The 24838-nt window shown below is 30.1% G+C and overlaps 1 protein-coding gene across 1 annotated transcript; it reads left to right on the forward strand.

Annotated features, from left to right (window-relative positions):
* Positions 1 to 1215: 1215 nt before the first annotated feature.
* Positions 1216 to 23119, forward strand: LOC142222522 (uncharacterized). The gene is made up of 8 exons (XM_075292700.1): positions 1216 to 1530; positions 5568 to 6449; positions 10694 to 10884; positions 10950 to 10953; positions 14462 to 14564; positions 14936 to 15141; positions 19198 to 20070; positions 22851 to 23119. The coding sequence occupies exons 1-8, from the start codon at positions 1317 to 1319 to the stop codon at positions 23048 to 23050; spliced, it is 2673 nt and encodes an 890-aa protein (XP_075148815.1). The 5' UTR covers positions 1216 to 1316; the 3' UTR covers positions 23051 to 23119.
* Positions 23120 to 24838: the final 1719 nt, after the last annotated feature.

Raw genomic sequence — 24838 nt, forward strand, 5'->3', positions numbered from 1 at the left:
TAGAAGTACAATTTTGATAAAATTTTGTATAAAAATAAAATTTTGGCAAAATTTTCTATGGAAATAAAAATTTCTATAGAAATAAAATTTTTCCAAAATTTTCTATAGACATAAAATTTTGCCAAAATTTTCTATAGACATAAAATTTTGCCAAAATATTTTATAGACATAAAATTTTACAACATTTTCTATAGAAATAAAATGTTGGCAAATTTTTAATAGAAATAAAAGTTTGGCAAAATTTTTTATAGAAATAAAATTTTGGGAAAATTTTTTTTATAGAAGTAAAATGTTGACAAATAATAAATTTTTTCAAAATTTTCTATAGAAATAAAATGTTGACAAAACTTTATGCAGAAATAATTTTTTTGCAAAATAATATTTTTTTTAAATTTTTGGTAACATTTTCTCCAAACTTTGGTTACACAGAAAAAAAATCCGTAGTTAAACTAACGTTACATTTAACTTATTTTTATTGGAAAAAAATTATTTGCTTGTAGTTAAATTTTATTATTTTTATCGAAATTTTCCACAGCTTAATGAAGTCTTTTTCTTCTATGAGATGATGTAATTTCGTGAACTGCAGTTAAAAAGTACAACAGGGCATTAAAATTTCCTGGTTTTAACAACGCTTTGTGGAAATCTCAAAATGTGGAGTAAAATTTAGTTCAATTTTCGTGCGTGGTCGTTCATTCTTCCTCTAAAACAGTTCGCTTTTTTTTTTCGGTGTACAGTCGTAATCTTATCATTACCTCCTTATTGTACTTAACAACATTTTGATTATGAGTAGCCATTGATGAGCTGAGCATAAGTCATTCAATAGCTATTAAATGAATTATGTTTGTTACGCTCTCATTTTAGGAACAATATTCTCTCGTATTTTTCTTTTTCTCATTATTCAATGGCAAATAAACACAATGGGATACATGGCATTTAAAATAGATACTTATACTTGCATTTAATGAAATATAGCTTGTGGGGCTTTCGCATTTAATACTTATCGTTTGCTTCATACCTGGATATTCTTGCATGCTATCATCCAACGGGCAAACACCTTCGGTCAGTTATTCCTAAACCTGTGATCGTATAATACACATAACATATATGAGCGGGAAGACACCTGAAATAATCGCAATTTTAAAGCTCCCACTACCCACAGTGCACAGGTTTGTATGACCTATATGAAAGTATTGCCAAACTTGTTTTGCTACAGTAGGTAGCTTTAGGTAGAGATTCTCGATTGGTTGTCAGTTATTTACGGACGTTCTTCACGTTGATAAGAAAGAAGTGTAATTTCAAGTGTTTCTGCTTCAGTAATGAGCTCCACCGAAAATGGGAATAATAACAAAAATCCAACATCACCTTCTGTTGTACCCAAATGGATTGAAGAGAAATTGTTTGAGAATACCCTGAAGGAATTGGACTCGGAATTTGTGAAGATCGAAGAATTTAAAATTGCACCGGCTTTATCACCTGGAGAGAATTATGCTAGTGTTATGCTTAAAGTCGATATAGTCATTAAATTAAATGGTGAGATATTGTGTGAAAATATTATTTAATTGTTACACTGTACATTTCGGAATATGCTGCATCATACAGAAGACCCTCATTTCTTAGTGTAATAAAACAAATTAAAATTTTCGGGAAGATATTATCTTCATACATGGGAACATCCCTTTATCTGCCCTCATAAAAATGATCGATTTATATGGGGGCTATACCTAAAGCCTCTACCACATATACCAAATTCAAGCGGATCACATGAAAATTGCTCCTGCAAAAGGCTTCGGAAATCAAATCTGGTAATCGGTTTAGTTGGGGGCTATATTTAACTATATTTCGCAATGGAGCAATTTTAGTGTGATTAATAGAAAACATATTCTGACATCACGTACCAAATTTCAAGCGGAACGAATGAAATTTGCACCTCCAGGAAGATCCGGAAATTTAATAATGGGACTATATATAATTATGGACCGATACGGTAAATTTTTTGCATAGTTATTAGAGCCAAAATCAGACCATATATCCAAAATCAGATCTGGGAATGGAGTTATATGGGGGCTATATAAAATTATGGGCCGATATGGACCCATTTTTCTGTATTATCACATGTTAGCACGATCAGATGAAATTTGCTTATCCAGAAGGCTGAAGAAGTAAAATCTGGGTATTAGTCTCTCTGGGAGCTATGCAATGAAATTTACACCTCCAAGTGGTTCGAAAGCGAAATCTGGGAATCGGTTTATATAAGGGCTTTATATAATTCTGGAGAGATATGGACCAATTTTTGCATGGTACACTCAAAAAAAAAGTTTACTGGTATCCAAAGATTTTAACCTTTTGGTATTGATTCCGAGATAAAATGTTTTATTAGTTAAAACAAAAAAAAAAACATTACAACGAAGATGACAGATCCTCAAAATAAGTCTTAGCCCATATTTGAAGCGTTTTTATCTTTAATCTAAAGATTCATTATTTCAGTTAATTTAAGGACAATTTCTTTAACTCAAAAATGTGTTTCTTTATTTTAAGGAAAATTTTCCTTAGTTAAAAGATATGCGACTTTAACGGAGGGACGCAAAATTCCAAAATTTATGTCTTAATTTTAATGAGAAAAATTTTTGAAGCAAAGATTATAAACTTTGTTTTAATTAAAAATTCGTTGTTTTTAAAATTGTTTTTCTTAATATTTTGTAAATTGTGCATCCTAAAATATAGGTTGCATAATCTTTAATTTCACGTAAATAATTTTTTCAGTGTAGTTAAAGACCATATGCTAACACAACGTACAAAATTTCAACCGAATTGGATGAAATTTGCGCCTCGAGGGGCTCTGGAGATCACATCTGAGAACCGGTTTATATGAGGCCTATATATAATTATGGACCGATATACAAAAAAAAAAGTTTACTTGCATATATACTAACACCAGGTACCTAATTTCAACAAGACCGGATGAACTTTGCTTCGCTAAGGCTTTAAATCACGGTTGCCACAGTTGGTAAAATTCTACCAAAAATGGTAGATTTTTTATTGTTTGGTACATTAACAGAATTCATGATGTTTTTTTTTTTTTGCCGAATATTCTTCTCCAACTAAGAAGTACTTCACAAATTATCTATAGAAATAAAATTTTGACAAAATTTTCTGTATAAATAAAATTTGGACAACATTTTCTATAGAAATACAATTTTGAGAAAATTTTCTATAGAAATAAAATTTTGACAAAAAATATTCTATAAAAATACACTTTTGATACAATTTTCTATAAAAATAAAATTTTGATAAAATTTTCTATAGGAATAAAATTTCGAAAAAATATAATAACAAAAATAAAATTTGGACACAATTTTATCTAAAAATAAAATTTTGTCACAATCTTCTATAGAAATAAAATTTTGTCAAAAATTTTTACAAAAATGCTCTATAAAAATAAAATTTTTAAAAAATTTTCTATAGAAATAAAATTTTGACAAAACTTTTTATAGAAATAAAATTTTGACAAAACTTTTTATAGAAATAAAATTTTGGCAAAATTTTCTATAGAAATAAAGTTTTGACAAAATATTCTATAAAACTACAATTTTGATACAATTTTCTGTAAAAATAAAATTGTGACAAAATATTCTATAAAAATACAATTTTGATACAATTTTCTATAGAAATAAAATTTAGACAAAATTTTCTATAGGAATAAAATTTCGACAAAATATTTTATAAAAATAAAATTTGGACACAATTTTCTCTAAAAATAAAATTTTGTCACAATTTTCAATAGAAATAAAATTTTGACAAAAATTTTTTAAAAAATGTTTTTTTTTTAAATTTTCTATAGAAATAAAATTTTGACAAAATTTTCTATATGAATAAAATTTTGACAAAATATTCAATAAAAATAACATTTTGACAAAATATTCTATAAAATAGAATTTTACACCATTTTCTATATAAATAAAATTTTGAAAATATTTTCTCTAGAAATAAAATTTTGACAAAGTTTTCTATGAAACTAACATTTTGAAAAAATATTCTATAAAAATAAAATTTCACAAAATTTTCTATCGAAATAAAACTTTGACAAAATATTCTATAAAAATTAATTTTTGATACAATTTTTTCTATAAAAAAATAAAATTTTGACAAAATATTGTATAGCAATAAAACTTTCACAAACGATTCTATAAAAATAACATTTTGACAAAATATTTTATAAAAATAGAATTTTGGCACCATTTCCAATATAAATAAAATTTTGACAAAATTTTCTATAAAATTTTTTTTGACAAAATTTTCTCTAGAAATAAAATTTTGACAAAATTTTCTCTAGGAATAAAATTTTGACAAAATTTTCTCTAGAAATAGAATTTTGACAAAATTTTCTCTAGAAATAAAATTTTGACAAAATTTTCTATAGAAATAAAATTTTTACAAAATTTTCTCTAGAAATAAAATTTTGACAAAATTTTCTATAAAAATAACATTTTGACAAAGTTTTCTATAAAACTAAAATTTTAAAAAAATATACTATAAAAATAAAATTTCACGAAATTTTCTATCGAAATAAAACTTTGACAAAATATTCTACAAAAATGAAATGTTGACACAATTTTCTCTAGAAATAAAATTTTGACATAATTTTCTCTAGAAATAAAATTTTGACAAAATTTTCTATAGAAATAAAATTTAGACAAAATTTTATATAGAAATAAAATTTTGACAAAATTTTGTATAGTAATAAAACTTTGACAAACGATTCTATAAAAATAACATTTTGACAAAATATTTTATAAAAATAAAATTTTGACACCATTTTCTATATAAATAAAATTTTGACAAAATTTTCTCTAGAAATAAAATTTTGACAAAATTTTCTATAGAAATAAAATTTTGATAAAATTTTGAATAGAAATTAAACTTTGGCAAACAATTCTATAAAAATAACATTTTGAAAAAATATTCTATAAAAATATAATTTTGGCACCATTTTCTATATAAATAAAATTTAGACAAAATTTTCTATAGAAATAAAATTTTGACAAAATATTCTATAGAAATAAAACTTTGCCAAACGATTCTATAAAAATAACACTTTGACAAAATATTCTATAAAAATAGAATTTTATCACCATTTTCTATATAAATAACATTTTGACAAAATTTTCTCTAGAAATAAAATTTTGACAAAATTTTCTATAGAAATAAAATTTTGACAAAATTTTCTCTAGAAATAAAATTTTGACAAAATGTTCTCTAGAAATAAAATTTTGACAAAATTTTCTATGGAAATAAAACTTTGACAAAATATTCCATAAGAATGAAATTTTGACATAATTTTTTCTAGAAATAAAAATTTGACACAATTTTCTCAATAAATAAAATTTTGACAAAATTTTCTATAGAAATAAAACTTTTGCAAAATAATTTTTTTTTTGTTTAGTAGTTTTTTGGTAAAATGTTCTCGAAATGTTGGAAGATTGTTTATGGCTCGAGTGGAAACCGTGCTCTCAACACTTTAATTAATTTTGTAAATAATAAGCAATTCTCTTTGCATACATTACTTGCAGATGGCTCTTCAAAACCTATCAACTTTATGTTGAAAGTTGCTCAAGATTCTGATGTTTTTCGTCAAATGTTGGAACGGTATAATCCCTTCATTGTGGAAAAGGATATGTACTGTGATGTGGTACCCGAGTTGGAAAATATCTACAAAGAAGCCGGAATTAATGTACAATTTGGAGCCAAATCGTTTACACTACCCACCACTGAACCATATATACTCATGGAAAATTTAAAAGTTCAAGGATTTCACAATGCTAACCGCTTGGAAGGCTTAGATATGAAACACGCTAAGCTTGTTCTTAAAAAATTAGCCCAATGGCATGCTGCTTCAGCTGTTCGAGTCGTAAGGAAGGGCAAATATTCTGATAAATATAAATACGGTTATTTGAGACCGGAATGTTATGACATGGTTAAGGGAATGTTCAATGCTTCTTCAACTATACTCCAAGAATCTATAAGAAAATATTCTAATGCTGATATCTATATGGAAAAGGTGGAGAAAATGCAAACTCATATTGCTGATGAAGTATTTAAAATTGTAGCCAAATTTGATGGAGAAGACAACGATGATGATGGAGTTTTTAAGGTACTCAATCATGGTGATGCTTGGTGCAACAATATTATGTTTAAATATGATGAAGAGACCAATGAGCTATTGGATACATATTTTGTTGATTATCAAATACCCTGCTATAATTCACCAACTCTGGATTTATGGTATTTCATTTTATCATCATGTACTTATGAAATAAAATTGAAAGAATTTGATTATATGATTTCATATTATCACAAACATCTGGAGGATAATTTGAAATTATTAAAATATCCCAAGAAGATACCATCATTAAAGGATATCCATTATATGTTATATGAAAATGGAACATGGGGTAAGTGTGGAAAATTATAAATTAAGAAATATATTTAATTGAATTTAGGAAATGTTGTAATCGATAGCGATCTTTATATGATTTTCGTAAACAAAATTATAGTAAACCAAAGGTGTCGTAATCATAATACTTAGTTGTCGCAATCCCTCCAACTTTCGGCTACATGCCTGGACATATAAGGAACAGGGTATAGTTTGACAGAACTCTTTCAATTTTAAAGTTACACTTACCTCAGTTGTCGGAATGATATGACTTAGTTGCCACAATCCCTCCCATTTACGACTAAATGAATACGGTTGCCACAGTTGGTAGAATTCTCCCAAAAATGGTAGATTTTTTACTGTTTGGTAGATTTGTAGAATTCTTGATATTTTTGTAGATTTTACAAGTTATTCCTCTCCAACTAAGATAAAAATAAAATTTTGACACAATTTTCTATAGAAATAAAATTTTGACAGAATTTTCTATAGAAATAAAATTTTGACAAAATCTTGTATAGAAATAAAATTTTGACTAAATTTTCTATAGAAATAAAATTTTGACAAAACTTTCTAGAGAAATAAAATTTTGACAAAATTTTGCCAGAGAAATAAAATTTTGACAAAAATTTTTTTCAATCAAATCGATGATTTGATGGTGGCAAAGGAAAAGAGAGATGTTTGTACGAATTTATTTCGGCATAAGCCGTCTATCAATGTAAAGCCTTTTTACGGAGGGTTCAAGTGTGGTTTATTGTTGGGTTTAATGAACTGCCTGAATTTATTGTGATAATTGGTTGATAGTTTTGCTGCAAGTAGAGGATGCTGATGAGAAATTTGGTAATTCCGTGCGTCCATCCAACCATCTTGCAGTCTATAGGGCTTTGCCCAAATAAATTTGACAAACATTCTTTTCCTCTGTTGGTTAAGCTACACTTGTAGTTTAGTCAATGTATTGTTTTAAAGTGAAACCAAAAAAAAAAAAAAAAAAAAATACAACAATGATTAAAGAACAAAAACCAACAATAACAAAACAAAACTAATGAAAAAAATTTTTATAGAAATAAAATTTTGACAAAATTTTCGATAGAAATAAAATTTTGACAAAATTTCCGATAGAAATAAAATTTTGACAAAATTTTCTATATAAAAACAAGTATATACGGCCGTAAGTTCGGCCAGGCGGAATCTTATGTACCCTCCACCATGGATTGCGTAGAAACTTCTACGAAAGACTGTCATCCACAAATTTCAACTCACATTGTTGTTAAATATCATATACTACCACCACGTACCAAATTTCAACCAGATCGGATGAATTTTGCTACTCCAAAAGGCACCGAAGGTCAAATCTGGGGATCGGTTTATATGGGGCCTATATATAATTATGGACCGATATCAACCAATTTTTGCACGGGTGTTTGAGGCCATATATTAACATCACGTACCACATTTCAACTGAATCAGATAAATTTTGGTCTTCCAAGAGGCTTCGGAGGTCAAATCTGGGGATCGGTTTATATGGGGGCTATATATAATTATGGACCGATATGGACCAATTTTTGCATGGTTGTTAGAGACCATATACTAACACCATGTACCAAATTTCAACCGGATCGGATGAAATTTGCTTCTCTTAGAGGCTCCGCAAGCCAAATCGGGGGATCGATTTATATGGGGGATATATATAATTATGGACCGATGTGAACCAATTTTTGCATGGTTATTAGAGACCATATACTAACACCATGTACCAAATTTCAGCCGGATCGGATGAAATTTGCTTCTCTTAGAGGCTCCGCAAACCAAATCGGGGATCGGTTTATATGGGGGCTATATATAATTATAAACCGATATGGACCAATTTTTGCATGGTTGTTAGAGACCGTATACTAACACCATGTACCAAATTTCAGACGGATCGGATGCAAATTGCTTCTCTTAGAGGCCTCGCAAGCCAAATTTGGGGGTCCGTTTATATGGGGGCTATACGTAAAAGTGGACCGATATGGCCCATTTGCAATACCATCCGATCTACATCAATAACAACTACTTGTGCCAAGTTTCACGTCGATAGCTTGTTTCGTTCGGAAGTTAGCGTGATTTCAACAGACGGACGGACGGACATGCTCAGATCGACTCAGAATTTCACCACGCCCAGAATATATATACTTTATGGGTCTTAGAGCAATATTTCGATGTGTTACAAACGGAATGACAAAGTTAATATACCCCACATCCTATGGTGGAGGGTATAAAAAATTGACAAAACTTTCTAGAGAAATAAAATTTTGAAAAATTTTTCTAAAGAAATAAAATTTTGACAAAATTTGCTATATAAAAAAAAATACAAAACTTTCTAGAGAAATAAAATTTTGACGAAACTTTCTAGAGAAATAAAATTTTGACAAAATTTTCTATAGAAATAAAATTTTGACAAAATTTTCTATAGAAATAAAATGTTGACATAATTTTCTATAGAAATAAAATTTTGACAAAATTTTCTATAGAAATAAAATTTTGGCAAAATTTTCTATATAAAAAAAAATTGACAAAACTTTCTAGAGAAATAAAATTTTAAAAAAATTTTCTATAGAAATAGAATGTTGACAAGATCTTCAATAGAAATAAAATTTTGACAAAATTTTCTATAGAAATAAAATTTTGACAAAATTTTCTATAGAAATAAAATTTTTACAAAATTTTCTATAGAAATAAAATTTTGACATAATTTTCTATAGAAATAAAATTTTGACAAAATTTTCTATAGAAATAAAATGTTGACATAATTTTCTATAGAAATAAAATGTTGACATAATTTTCTATAGAAATAAAATTTTGACAAATTTTTCTATAGAAATAAAATTTTGGCAAAATTTTCTATATAAAAAAAAATTGACAAAACTTTCTAGAGAAATAAAACTTTGACACAATTTTCTATAGAAATAAAATGTTTACAAAATTTTCTATAGAAATAAAATTTTTACAAAATTTTCTATAGAAATAAAATTTTGACACAATTTTCTATAGAAATAAACTTTTGACAAAATTTTCTATAGAAATAAAATTTTGACAAAATTTTCTATAGAAATAAAATTTTGACAAATTTTTCTATAGAAATAAAATTTTGGCAAAATTTTCTATATAAAAAAAAAATTTGACAAAACTTTCTAGAGAAATAAAATTTTGAAAAAAATTTCTATAGAAATAGAATGTTGACAAGATCTTCAATAGAAAAAAAATTTTGACACAATTTTCTATAGAAATAAAATTTTGACAAAATTTTCTATAGAAATAAAATTTTGACAACATTTTCTATAGAAATAAAATTTTGCAAAATAAGATTTTTTTGTTAAGTAGTATTTTTTTGATAAAATTTTCTCCAAATTTTGGCAGATTATTTTGGGCCCGAGTGGCAACCGTGGTTCTGAGTTGGAACTAAGCCTACACTCAAAAAAAAATGTTTACTTGGATCCAAATGTATTGGCCATCCCTTAAGGATTTTGGTATTGATACCGAGCCAAAGATGCGGATTCTTTAAAATAAAGACATTTTTAGCGACCTAACTGTATTTAAATCTAGGATCAATAAAATTTAAATTAGGATACATATCACATTTATGGAATTTTCATTCTCTCTTCACGGTATATTAATGAGGCTACTCACGTACAAAAAAATGACAAACCAAATGTCCAAATTATAACGTTTACTTCAAAGTAAGAAATGTTTTCTTAACCCAAAAAATCCTCAAAATACGTTTTAGCCTGTATTTGAAGCGTTTTTATTTTAAATATAAAAATGCAATATTTCAATTAATTTCAGGACGATTTCTTTAAATCAAAAATGTGTTTCTTTACTTTAGGGAAAATTTGCTTTAGTTCAAAGGCGTGCGACATTAGCGGAGGGATGCAAATTTCCAAAATTTGTGTCCTAAATATAATGACAAAATTTTGAAGCAAAGATTATAAACTTTATTTTAATTCAAATTTCATTATTTAAAAGAAATTTGTCCTTAATATTTTGTAAATTGCTCATCCTCAAATTTAGGTTGCGTAATCTATAATATCACGTGAAATTTTTTTCAGTGTAGTTTAAGAAAATTTTTAACTTTTTTCATTAAAGAGTATAAAAAGATTTTTTTTTATAAATATTTCCGTTTGCGACAACTATTTATGTATTTGTTTCAATCAACTCAAAATGCTTTTCAATCATTATTTTCCTTAATTTTACTTTCTATTGACAATTTGCTATCTTTTCTATTTCCAGCTTACAATACTATAACAAATGTCATGTGTGCTGTTCTATGTGATCCTACAGACGGTGCATCCATGGATAATTTTATATCTGACTCTGAAGATGGATTAGCATTCAAGAGGCAATTGTTTTCGAATCCCCGATATCGCAAACATATGGAAGCCATTTTGCCATGGCTATTAAATCGTGGACTACTCGAATGTTAAGATGAAATTGAAATAAATATAATAAATTTTGTTGTAATATATTTTATTGGGGTTTCTTTCAGGCAAGTGCGTACACTCAAAAAAAAAAAAAAGTTTACTTGAATTCAAATATTTTGACATTCCATTAAAGATTTCGGTATTGATTTTGAGCCATTTGAACGGATTATTTAAAATAAAAACACGTACCAATCAATCTAGGCTCCATAAAATTAAAACTAGAATACAAGTCTAATCTACTGCATTTTCATTTTCTTTTTGCGCTATATTAACAAAGCTTTTTAAATTCCTATTTAAAAAATCCAAATATTATCTGAAAACAAGTAAGGAATGTCTAAAGTCGGGCGGGGCAGGGTATAAAATAATGTTTTCTTATTTCCAAAAAAAAAAAAAAAAACTTTAAACCAAAATCTTCAAATTAAGTTTAGCCTATATTTGAAGTTTTTTTTTGTTTTGTTTTTAACACAAAGATTCAATATCTCAGTTCAGTTAAATATTATTTCTTTATATCCAGTTAGTTGCAATTTTTAAATAGTCGTAATTTATTTTTTCATTTCGGGTTCGATTGGGATGCCCAAATTGAAACAGATTGCTAAGAGTTTGTCCGAGACTGGTTCCTGAGGACCTGTCTATGTGGTGCTCCTGCTAAATTGTCCCAGGACGTGTTTTTTGGGATGAGTCCAAAACGCGTCCTAAAATGTAAATTTACTGCGTCAATGACAAACCCATGTCAAAGTGACCGGTCCCATCCATACGTTTTGACCAGAACTGGGACTGGTCCATACACACCAAGGACTATTCCTGTACCGGTGCTGTGGTTGATCCCTTTCCCGTAGGGATATGACTCCAACGGAGGGACAAACACTAAAAAAAAGTTTTTGTGGATCCGAAGATTTTGACCTTCCCTTAAGGATTTTGGTATTGATTCCGAGCAAAAAATCTGGCTTCTTAAAAATAAGGACAGTTTTTGGGAACCTTTGTTGTTTTAAATCTAGGATCAATAAAATTAAAATTAGGATACAGATCTCATTTTTGTTTTTTAATTTTCATTCTCTCTTTGTGTGTAAATCTGTTCACGTATATACAAATTCCAGTGTAAAATCGAATTATAAGACATACTTCAAGGAAAAACTGTTTCCTTAATTCCAAAAAAAAAAACTTTAACCCTTAAATGCACAAGATCACCAATTCCTCCGAAAAAAATATATAATATGCAAAATGGTAAAAAAAGAACATCAACATACTATATTTACAAAAATGTGTTTTTTTAGTGATTGTATCTAAAAAATGCAGTGCGCATTAAACTAAGTTTTTATTTACAAATAAACAATTTGATTTTAGTAGAGAGAGTAGTAGAGAATAGAGATATATTTACATTACACAGTTTTTTTACCAACATTACTTTCATCTGCGGATTTTGATATGTTTGTCAAAATTTAATTTTCAATTTTGATTTCAAAATACCCAGAAGTAGTACAAACTTTCCATCATATTTTTAAAAATAGCATTATGATGTTCTTAAAGAATTAAACTTGATTTCAGAGAACCCGGTCAAAATTTGAAAAAATAAGAATTTTTTTCTTGTTGTATCTTAAAAGATACAGTGCGCATTTAAGGGTTAAATCAAAGATCCAAAATCCTCAAAATATGTATTGGACTCTACTTGAAGTTTTTTACTTTAAATTAAAAGATTCAATATATCAGTTAATATTAAGATGATTTTTTCTTAATCAAAAAAGCTTTTCTTTATTTTGAGGAAAATTTTCTTTAGTTCAAAGATATATGGCTTTAATTTAGGGACGAACTTTTTCCAAGTTTTAGGTCCTAAATTTAATGAAAATATATATATTTTTTTTAATTTTAAAGACTAAAACCCTTCTTTTAATTAAAATTTAATTATTTTAAATAAATTTGTCCTTAGTATTGTGATAATTGCGAAACGTAAAATTCAGACAATATTTTTTCAGTGCATTTATTCAATACTGTTTCAATTTCTCGAGACTAATGACAATGAAGAACAATTAACTACAATTCTCATCAATTTATTACAATTGTTTATTAACCAATAAATGTAAACAAAGATTATTATGATCAACGGATCTAATCTGCAATATTTATATGTAGTCATACAATAAAATTTCAAGCAAAAAAACAATAAAATGAAAATTGAACAGTTAAAAAATTAAAATAAAATTTTAAACCAATAAAATTAAGTCAAAATAAATAAATGAAATTGAAATCGAAACAATTGAATACCCAGCAAAAAAGGCGTAGCCAAAAAGTAGTGAAAATGTTCTTTTTGGATCCGGAAGTGGTGCCAAATTGACGCGGAAGCGATGAATTTAACATGGGCTTGCCATAGGACGGATGTCCACCATTTCAACAGCCGCTGCACTGAATTTGGATCACTTCTTAAGGTGTGAGGCGAATTCAGTGTTTTGAATGTGAATTAAGAAATTTTGCGATATTTTGACAAATAAATAATTTTTAATTTTTTTATGATTTTTAATGCATAACGCTTGTCTGCAACTTTTGTGATCAAATATTTTCAAAAATTCGAAATTTTCAAAGGATTTAACATTTTTTTTTTTTGGCTAAATTTGAATAATTTGTACCATTTTATTAATTCTTTATCTGTTTTTAACCTATTTGAAACAAAAAAAAATAAATTTCCCATTAAAAATATGAAAAAGGCGAGTTATAAAGAAATTGACTCAAATGAACTTCGTGTGCAGTTAAATTAAAGAACATCATTGGGAGAGCATTTTTGGAAGTTCTTTTAAAGTTGTGCCTTGAGAAAAACTTCCAATTTTTTTTGCTGGGTATAAATAAAATACATTAAAAAAAATTAAGCAAAAATTGTATTTAATTTAATAGAAAAAAATTAAATTAAAATAATTAAAATTGGAATCGAAACAATTAAATATAAATAAAATAAAGCAAAATAAAACTTAAACAATTTATTTAAAAAAAAAATAAATATTTTACATCAATATATCGATTAAGTTTTATTTAATAAAAAATTAATTTTTAATTCAGCCACCGTGGTTCAATGGTTAGCATGCCCGCCTTGCATACACAAGGTTGTGGGTTCGATTCCTGCTACGACCGAACACCAAAAAGTTTTTCAGCGATGGATTATCCCACCTCAGTAATGCTGGTGACATTTCTGAGGGTTTCAAAGCTTCTCTAAGTGGTTTCACTGCAATGTGGAACGCCGTTCGGACTCGGCTATAAAAAGGAGGTCCCTTGTCATTGAGCTTAACATGGAATCGGGCAGCACTCAGTGATAATAGAAAAGTTCACCACTGTGGTATCACAATGGACTGAATAGTCTAAGTGAGCCTGATACATCGGGCTGCCACATAACCTAACCTAACCTAACCTAACCTAACCTAACCTAACCTAACCTAATTCAATTTAGTCTAATTGAAATCACCCATATTTTATATATCGATTTTCCAGGTTCATTTCTTATGAACCGGGAATAAGAATTTCAAATTAAACTGTGGCTCTTCTTCATTTATGTCACATTGCATCTGAGTTTATTTTGAAAAATATGTAACTATATTCATAGCGAAGTTGAAGAATGGTGGTGAAATTCCATCAGTGGTAGAAAATACAGCACTATATTACCCATTATCCATACTGAAGAATATGCAAACAGTTGTAGCTGAAAAGTATAATTAATCAATGACATTAAATATTTAAAAATTTTGCAAAGCTTTTATGTAATTCATTGTCTGATTTCAACAAACAAAAATCACACATGATAAAATAAAGCTTTCATATCACTATACAACCAAACTTTTACTACTCTGGACTATTTCATCAGTTATGCTTAAATCGACGATTTCAATAGTGGAGATGCCATAAACAGTACTCAATGGCAAATAATATATTCAGTCGTTCATAGGTGTAACTCGGCTCCGGTCGTTTTTATCATTTTCAAATTTATAGACGACGCTACTCGGATAGAACATTAAAAACGATTAAATTCATACGCGCACAATTCATTCAAATTTTTATTCATTCAATTTGTTTAATAAACAATGAGTGCCAGTAATGACGATACTAATCAAACGGCTGCATCTGTAGTACCCAAATGGATTGAAGCTAGTCTCTTTGAAGGAGCCCTTAAAAAGGCTGAATCACAATTTAAAACGATTAAAGAATTCAAAATTGGACCAGCTTTAGCTCCTGGTGAAAACTACGTCAGTATTATGCTGCGAGCCGATTTTGTGATTCAATTGAATGGTGAGATTAGATTAAATTCGTACATTCAAAATTGCTACAAAATATATGTGTATAAATTTAATACGTTCAATGGGACAAAGCATTTTAGGATGGACTCGAACAAATGACTTGCAAAAATAATAATTGATTTTATTTTGCTATTATAAAAAAGAGTCAAAACAAGTATATACGCCCGTAAGTTCGGCCAGGCCGAAGCTTATGTACCCTCCATCATGGATTGCGTAGAAACTTCTTCTAAACACTGCCATCCACAATCGAATTACTTAAGTTGCGGTAACGCTTGCCGAAGGTATCTTAAAACCTCCTAACACCATCTTCTAAATTGTATGTAAGTCCATACGTGGTATATATTAAATCAAAAAAGATCGATCCAATACGTATATAATTCAGTTTGACAAAGTAGACATAAAATGTTGACAAAATTTCCTACAGAAATAAAATTTTAACAAAATTTTCTATAGAAATAAAATTTTCTATAGAAATAAAAATTTTGACAAAATATTCTATAGAAAGAAAATTTTGACAAAAATTTCTACAGAAATAAAATTTTAACAAAATTTTCTATAGAAATAAACTTTTGACAAAATTTTCTATAGAAATAAAATCTTGGTAGATTATTTGTAGCTAGAGTGGCAGCCATGATTATGAACCGAATAAAATTTGAACAAAATTTTCTATAGAAATAAAATTTTGACAAAATTTTCTATAGAAATAAAATTTTGAAAATGATAAAAATTTTATTACGAACCGAATAAAATTTGAACAAAATTTTCTATAGAAATAAAATTTTGACAAAATTTTCTATAGAAATAAAATTTTGACAAAATTTTCTATAGAAATAAAATTTTGGTAGATTATTTTTGGCTCGAGTGGCAACCATGATTATGAATCGAATAAAATTTGAACAAAATTTTCTATAGAAATAAAATTTTGACAATGATGAAAATTTTATTATGAACCGAATAAAATTTTAAAAAATTTTCTCTAGAAATAAAATTTTGACAAAATTTTCTATAGAAATAAAATTTTGGTAGATTATTTTTGGCTCTAATGGCAACCATGATTATGAACCGATATGGACCAATTATTGTGTGATTGGACCAATTTTGGTATGGTTGTGAGCGACCATATACGAACACCACGTTCCTAATTTGAACCGGATCGGATGAATTTTGCTCCTCCAAGAGGCTCCGGAGGTCAAATCTGGAGAACGTTTTATATGGGGGCTATATATAAGTATGGACCGATATGGACCAATTCTGGCACGGTTGTTAAAGATCATATACTAACACCATGTTCCAAATTACAACCGGCTTGGATGAAATTTGCTTCTCTTGGTCTCGCAAGCCAAATCTGGGGATCGGTTTATATGGGGGCTATATATAATTAAGGACCGATATGGACCAATTTTTGCATGGTTGTTAGAGATCATATACCAACATCATGTACCAAATTTCAGCCGGATCGGATGAAATTTGCTTCTCTTTGAGGCTCCGCAAGCCAAATCTGGGGATCGGTTTATATGGGGGTTATATATAATTATGAACCGATGTGGACCAATTTTTGCATAGTACTTAGAGACCATATACCAACATCATGTATCAAATTTCAGCCGGATCGGATGAAATTTGCTTCTCTTTGAGGCTCCGCAAGCCAAATCTGGGGATCGGTTTATATGGGGGTTATATATAATTATGGACCGATGTGGACCAATTTTTGCATGATTGTTAGAGACCATATACCAACACCATGTACCAAATTTCAGCCGGATCGGATGAAATATGCTTCTCTTAGAGGCTCCACAAGCCAAATCTGGGGATCGGTTTATATGGGGGCTATATATAATTAAGGACCGATATGGACCAATTTTTGCATGGTTGTTAGAGACCATATACCAACACCATGTACCAAATTTAAGCCGGATCGGATGAAATTTGCTTCTCTTTTAGGCTCCGCAAGCCAGATCTGGGGATCGGTTTATATGGGGGCTATATATAATTATGGACCGATGTGGACCAATTTTTGCATGGTTGTTAGAGACCATATACCAAAAATCAGCCGGATCGGGTGAAATATGCTTCTGTTAGAGGCTCCACAAGCCAAATCTGAGGGTCCCTTTATATGGGGGCTATACGTAAAAGTGGACCGATATGGCCCATTTTCAATACCATCCGACCTTCATCGATAACAACTACTTGTGCCAAGTTTCAAGTCGATAGCTTGTTTCGTTCGGAAGTTAGCGTGATTTCAACAGACGGACATGCTTAGATCGACTCAGAATTTCACCACGATCCAGAATATATATACTTTATGAGGTATTAGAGCAATATTTCGATGTGTTACAAACGGAATGACAAAGTTAATATACCCCCATCCTATGATGGAGGGTATAAAAATCATTTTAAATTTCTGCTTATCTTTATAATGAGGGGTCTCATGAAGAGTATACTTGTTTTGAAAAAAAAATTAATGGTTAGTTGAAAATATGACCCAAATTTTGAAAGAGATTTTATGAATGATAAATCCAGGTCTTGTAGGTAAAGTAAAGGCATGGGCAATGTACCATAACCCAAGATCGATAGAAGACTCGTTACCGGTGTTTATAGACCAGTCCTAGTTCTGGCCAAAACAATCGAAAGGGAACGTGGATTTTACCGATAATTTGCTTCGGGTCCAGCTGACGTTCATTAACAGATCATGGGAGAAATGGTGGGCGAAGCACAGTACACTGAGACAGTAGTAACTCGAAACAAGGGATTATGGACTTATTCATGAATATCTGGTATCACGACAAATTATATTTGAATACAAAATTATATACATCACTGGACATGTTGGAATAAAGGAAGTCTGCAAAAATCTGACGATACGAGCCTTCAAGCTCGCAAATAAGTTGACTTAAGGAACGTAGGAACGTAAGTTGAAAAGGTACGATAGAATATACAACGAAAACATCATAGAATTATAGAAAGTACTGGAACAGAGGAAAACAGTAGGACCGTTGGGAGCCACCGTGGTGCAATGGTTAGCATGCCCGCCTTGCATACACAAGGTCGTGGGTTCGATTCCTGCTTCGACCGAACACCATAAAATTTTTCAGCGGTGGATTATCCCACCTCAGTAATGCTGGTGACATTTCTGAGGGTTTCAAAGCTTCTCTAAGTGGTTTCACTGCAATGTGGAACGCCGTTCGGACTTGGCTATAACAACGAGGTCCCTTGTCATTGAGCTTAACATGGAATCGGGCAGCACTCAGTGACGGTGGATTATCCCACCTCAGTAATGCTGGTGACATTTCTGAGGGTTTCAAAGCTTCTCTAAGTGGTTTCACTGCAATGTGGAACGCCGTTCGGACTTGGCTATAACAACGAGGTCCCTTGTCATTGAGCTTAACATGGAATCGGGCAGCACTCAGTGATAAAAGAGAGGAGTTCACCAATGTGGTATCACAATGGACTGAATAGTCTAAGTGAGCCTGATACATCGGGCTGCCACCTAACCTAACCTAACCTAATATATTGAAGAATATTCGATGTAATATGATGTTAAGGGCATCTATAAATGTTTTACAAAAAATTTATTCACATTTTCTACAATTCTATTCTATAACTGGCCACAGACTGTCGTTCTGTATACTATTATAGATCAAACTATTGATGGATACAGGCATTGAACAATTTTGGTAATATGTCACTGAGAGCATAAGAGTACCTGACTACCACCCAGTACTAATTCGCGTATACCACCACTTTTATTCTTTTTCTTAGGATATCGAATTACTCCTTATTAGCTAACATTAAACAGTGATAGGTTCAAGATATCTTAAAGTAGAAAGGTAGATAAGCTTGTTGAACGGAAATTCTCTTTAGGGATGCTTTTTTTTTTGTGGAATATAAGTCGACAAAGAATTTGTCTATCACAGACAACTATTTGACTATTTAGTTAGAACAGGAGCGGAATTGTTGTGATGGTACTTAAAATCGTATGATCATGTGATTCTTAAAAATTTTGATATGATCCTTAAAAATCGAACACTAATTTTTCCCATATTTTCAGATGATACCGAGAAACCAGTAAGTTTCATGTTAAAAGTATGCCCAGAAAGTGAGCTCTTTCGTGAAATGTTGGAAGGTCATAATGTATTCGATATTGAGGCTGGCATGTATCGTGATACAATACCCGAAATTGAAGAAATATTGGCAAATGCAGGCATAGAAGTTCGATTCGGGGCTAAAACATACTCCCTACCTATAGATATACCTCATATACTATTGGAGAATCTTAAAATGGAAGGTTTTCGTAACACCAACCGTTTAGAAGGTTTAGATATGGTCCACATTAAGAGTGTCCTTAGAAAATTGGCTCTGTGGCATGCGGCAACAGCAATGCGTGTAGCAACCAAAGGCATTTATGAAGACAAATATGCCACAGGATATATGAAACCTGAGAGTTATGAAATGACAAAGTCAATGTTTAGTAATGCTACAAATGTTTTATTGGAAAGCATACGAGAATTTTCCAATTCGGATATGTATTATGATCAGGTGGTAAAGTTGCAGAACGGCATAACCGATGAACTGTATAAAGTGGTAGGCGTTGGTGCTAAGAACTGTGATGATGAATTTAAAGTTTTAAATCATGGTGATGCCTGGTCGAATAATATTATGTTCAAATATGATGAAATATCGGGAGATCTTAAAGAGACCTATTTTGTTGATTATCAAATACCAACGTACTCTTCTCCAGCCCAAGATTTATGGTATTTCATAATGTCTTCTTGTAAATATGAGATACGATTACAAGAATTTGATTATATGATTGCCTATTATCATAAACATTTGGAGGAAACCCTAAAGACGCTCAAGTATCCCAAAACGATACCCTCGCTAAAGGATATACACTGTATGTTGTATAAAAATGGAATATGGGGTAAGTTGAAGAAAAATTAATTGAATATTGGGTGAAGAAATGCCTCCAAAGTTTCTAAAAAAATTCTTTAAATGTTAAAAAAAACTTTGCGTTCGATAAGATTGCCAGTAGATGAAACGCATATCAATGATTACACTGAAAAAAATATGGACCTAATATGAAAGGTTATGCAACAAGAATTTTAGGACACGCAATTTACCAAAAAGGAAATTTTAATTAATTAATTCAAATATCTGAATCTAAGTAAGGTATGACGCTCAACATACATACACTGAAAAAAATATTGTCGTGAGGTCAAAGATTTAATGTCCTTAAAATACAACTGCAAATTTTGCTTAGCATAGAAGAAGCATTTCTGTAATATAAAATTTTTTTCCTTACCCAAAAGTCGATAAACTTTTCAATGAAGTCGTATTGTCCTTATAATTAAGTGATTTCACTTAAAAATGGGTATCATAACATGAAAGAAAAAATGTTTGGGCGAAGTTCAACTTGACTTTAATAATTCAGAAAAATTCTTTAGATTTAATGAAATTGTCATTAAATTTGTTGTCTTTTTGCATCTTGGCTACAAAGCAAAAAATGGTTCAAATATAGGACATGTTTTTCAACTCTTTATTTTAAAGACGTTTTTTACTTGAAACATAGCATAATTTCTACAGGAAGTAGAGTCTTAATTTGGAAAATAAAGTTGTCGTTAACTCGTTTTTAAAGGACTGTGATAGCATATGAAGAGAAAAAGCTGAAAAAGCGAAAAATTAAAATTTGCTTCCTAGAAGCAAGTACACAAAACCCAAATTTAAAAGAGAATTGTGTCTTTAAAAGTATCCTTACTTGTATTCTCCGCTTCTTTGGCTCGGAATCAATACCAAATTTTTTAAAGTAAAGACAAAATCTTTGGAACCGGACATGCTTTTTTTCAGTGTATCGAGGAACACGAAAATTAAAATCTTCAACGCCAGTTTAATATCAGTAACACTGTATGTGGCTGTGAGACATGGGATTCCGCAAATAAAGACCTACAGACTATTCAAGTGTTTATTGATCGCTGTCTAAGGAAAGTAGTCCGAATATTTTGACCAAACACTATCACCAACGAAGGCCTTTGGCTTACCACCAGGCAGCAACCTGTTTTATTGGAAATCCGAAGATGAAAATGGATGTGGATCGGGCATACTTTGAGGAGCCGCACGATGACATAACACGGCCCTATGTTCCTCTTAGGACTTTCAGGAAAATATATATAAGTAAACTTTTTATACCCTCCACCATAGGATGGGGGTACATTAACTTTGTCATTCCGTTTGTAACACATCGAAATATTGCTCTAAGACCCCATAAAGTATATATATTCTGGGTCGTGGTGAAATTCTGAGTCGATCTGAGCATGTCCGTCCGTCCGGCTGTATAAATCACGCTAACTTCCGAACGAAACAAGCTATCGACTTGAAACTTGGCACAAGTAGTTGCTATTGATGTAGGTCGGATGGTATTGCAAATGGGCCATATCGGTCCACTTTTACGTATAGCCCCCAAATTTGGCTTGCAATTGCTCTAAGAGAAGCAAATTTCATCAGATTCGGCTGAAATTTGCTACATGGTGTTAGTAAATGGTCTCTAACAACCGTGCAAAAATTGGTCGACATCGGTCCATAATTACATATAGCCCCCATATAAACCGATCCCCCAATTTGGCTTCCGAAGCCTCTAAGAGAAGCAAATTTCACCCGATCCGGCTGAAATTTGGTACATGGTGTTAGTATATGGTCTCTAATAACCATGCAAAAATTGGTCCACATCGGTCCATAATTATATAGCCCCCATATAAACCGATCACCAGATTTGACCTCCAGAACTTCTTGGAAGACCAAAATTCATCTGATTCAGTTGAAATTCGGTACGTGGTGTTAATATATGGCCTCAAACACCCATGAAAAAATTGGTCGAAATCGGTCAATAATTATATATAGGCCCCATATAAACCGATCCCCAGATTTGACCTCCGGAGCCCCTTGGAAGAGCAAAATTCATCCGATTCGGTTGAAATTTGGTACGTGATGTTAGTATATGGTATCCAACAACCATGCAGGAATTGGTTCATATCGGTCCATAATATATAGCCCCCATATAAACCGATCCCAGATTTGACCTCTGGTGTCTTGTCATCCGATCTGGTTGAAATTTGGTACGTGGTGGCAGTATATGATATTTAACAACCATGCCAAAAGTGGTCCATATCAGTCCATAATCATATATAGCCCCCATATAAACCGATCCCGAGATTTGGTTTTGGAGCTTCTTGAAGGAGCAAATCCGAGTCATTTGAAATTTGGTACATTGCGCTAGTATATGGTCATTAACAACTATGCCTAACTAGGACCATATCAGTCTATAGTTATATATAGCCTTCAGATAAATCGATCCCCAATCACACAAAAATTATTTGTAGACTTACCTATACATAACTTTTTTGTCTAATATATACTATGTATGGACTAACTCACAATTTAGAAAACGATGTTTAGGAGTTTTAAGATACCACAACCCAAGTAATTCGATTGTGGATGACAGTCTTTCGTAGAAGTTTCTACGCAATCCATGGTGGAGGGTACATAAGATTCGGCCTGGCCGAACTATCGTCCGTATATACTTGTTTAGTTGTACATTGATATGCGTTTCTTCAAATTCCTTTTTTTTTGTTTAGTTCATCTATCAATTATTTTTTTCACATTAATTCTATTTTAATAATTCTCTTTTCTATTTTTTTATTAATTTTACAGCCTATGCTACCGTGACCAATGTGATGGCTGCCGTATTATGTGATCCTACCAATAATGCTAATTTGGACAATTTTATATCGGAAACCGATGAAGGCTTGGCATTCAAAAAGCAAATGTATTCAAATCCCCGCTATCGTAAACATATGGAGGCAATATTGCCATGGTTATTTAATCGTGGCCTTCTGGAATGTTCCTTATAAAAACAGTATTTATTGAAACTGTTTTAAATATATATTAGCTAATAAAAAAATATTTTTGAAAATAATTAATATTTGAGCCTTTTGATCTTGCAGGATTAAAAAGCCTAAAAATAGGCTAGGAATTATTTTTGAGATACAGTGTCGATGGTTTAGCCTACACTGAAAGAAGAGTTTTCTTTTCTGAGAAATCAAATTTTAGACAAACGAAGATTTCTATTGACGCTAAACAATTTTCTTTAGAAGCAAATAAAATAGATTAGAGATCATTGTTGCAACATTTGTCATGAATTCGGGTTTATTAGCTCTCAATGAAAATACTATATGTCAAAGGGAAATTTGGTTTGTCTAAAATTTCGTTCCTTAGGAAAGTATTTTTTCTTTGGGTGTATCTATTGAATAAATATTAATTATTTATTTTATACCATGAAAGTAATTAAAGTATATGTCAAACATATTTTCATATTTCTCTATTCCCATCAAATTTGATATTTAAGCTAAGTCTTGCTACTTAATGCTTTGATTACATTAGACTAGAACTTTTGCAAAAACACAAAACATTTCGTCAAATATGCAAATTGTATTCCAGTTTGTTTTTTTTTTTCAATACAGAAAAAAATACCAATCTCAATCACAATCTACATCTACTAGCTTTTCGCTTTGGAATTCTACACCCATTGCTTTCAGTCAATTTAACGTTGAGTTGCACGAAAGTCGTTAGTGAAAATTGTATTTAATTTATAATTATACATATAATTCGAATTTAATTGTTTTTCAACACAATGGCTGGCAATCAACTAGAAAATGATCAATCAACAAAAACTCATGTGCCACAGTGGATCGAAGAACAACTATTCGAGGAAGCTCTCAAAAAACTTCAACCCGATTTAAAAAAAATTACAAAAATTTACAATTCAACCTGCCTTGGGACCTGGAGAAAATTATATTAGCCAAATGTTGAAAGCGCATTTTCAAATTAAGTTAAATGGTAATCGATTCCATTTCTTTCATCACTTTAAAATTGTAGAATATCAGAGTAGAAGAAAATTATATTAACCCTTTGACTGCCGATGTCCACTACAGGGGACATTCGAAAACGACACGAAACTCTAACTTCCCACTTAGTTTCAATTTATTTCTTGATGTTATTTTAAAGTAGAGACTATAATCTAAATATACATATTGGTGGATACTGAAAGTAGATTTTCTATATAAATAAAATTTTGACAAAATTTTCAACTGCCTTAAAATTTCGACAAAATTTTCTATAGCAATAAAATGTTGACAAAATTTTCTATAGCAATAAAATTTTGACAAAATTATATAGCAATAAAATTTTGAAAAATTTTTCTATAGCCATAAAAAATTGACTAAATTTTCTATAGCCATAAAATATTGACAAAATTTTCTATAGCCATAAAATATTTACAAAATTTTTTATAGACACAAAATTTTGACAAGATTTTTCTATACAAATTTCATCAAGTTTTTTATAGAAAAAAATTAAGACAAAATTTTCTATAGAAATAAAATGTTCACAAAATATTCTATAGAAATAAATTTTGACAACAGTTTCTATAAACATTAAATTGTGACAACATTTTCTATAGAAATAATATTTTGACAAAATTTTCTCTAGAAATAAAAATTTTAAAGCGAATTTTCTTATAAAATTAAATGGTAATGGATTATATTTCCTTCGTCATTGTAAAATTTTAGAAAATCAGAGTAGAAGAAAATTATATTAACCCTTTGACTACCGATGTCCACTACGGGGGATATTCGAAATCG

This window comes from Haematobia irritans, chromosome 1 (genome assembly GCF_050003625.1).
Source record: "Haematobia irritans isolate KBUSLIRL chromosome 1, ASM5000362v1, whole genome shotgun sequence".
In the NCBI taxonomy this organism is placed as follows: Eukaryota; Metazoa; Arthropoda; class Insecta; order Diptera; family Muscidae; genus Haematobia; species Haematobia irritans.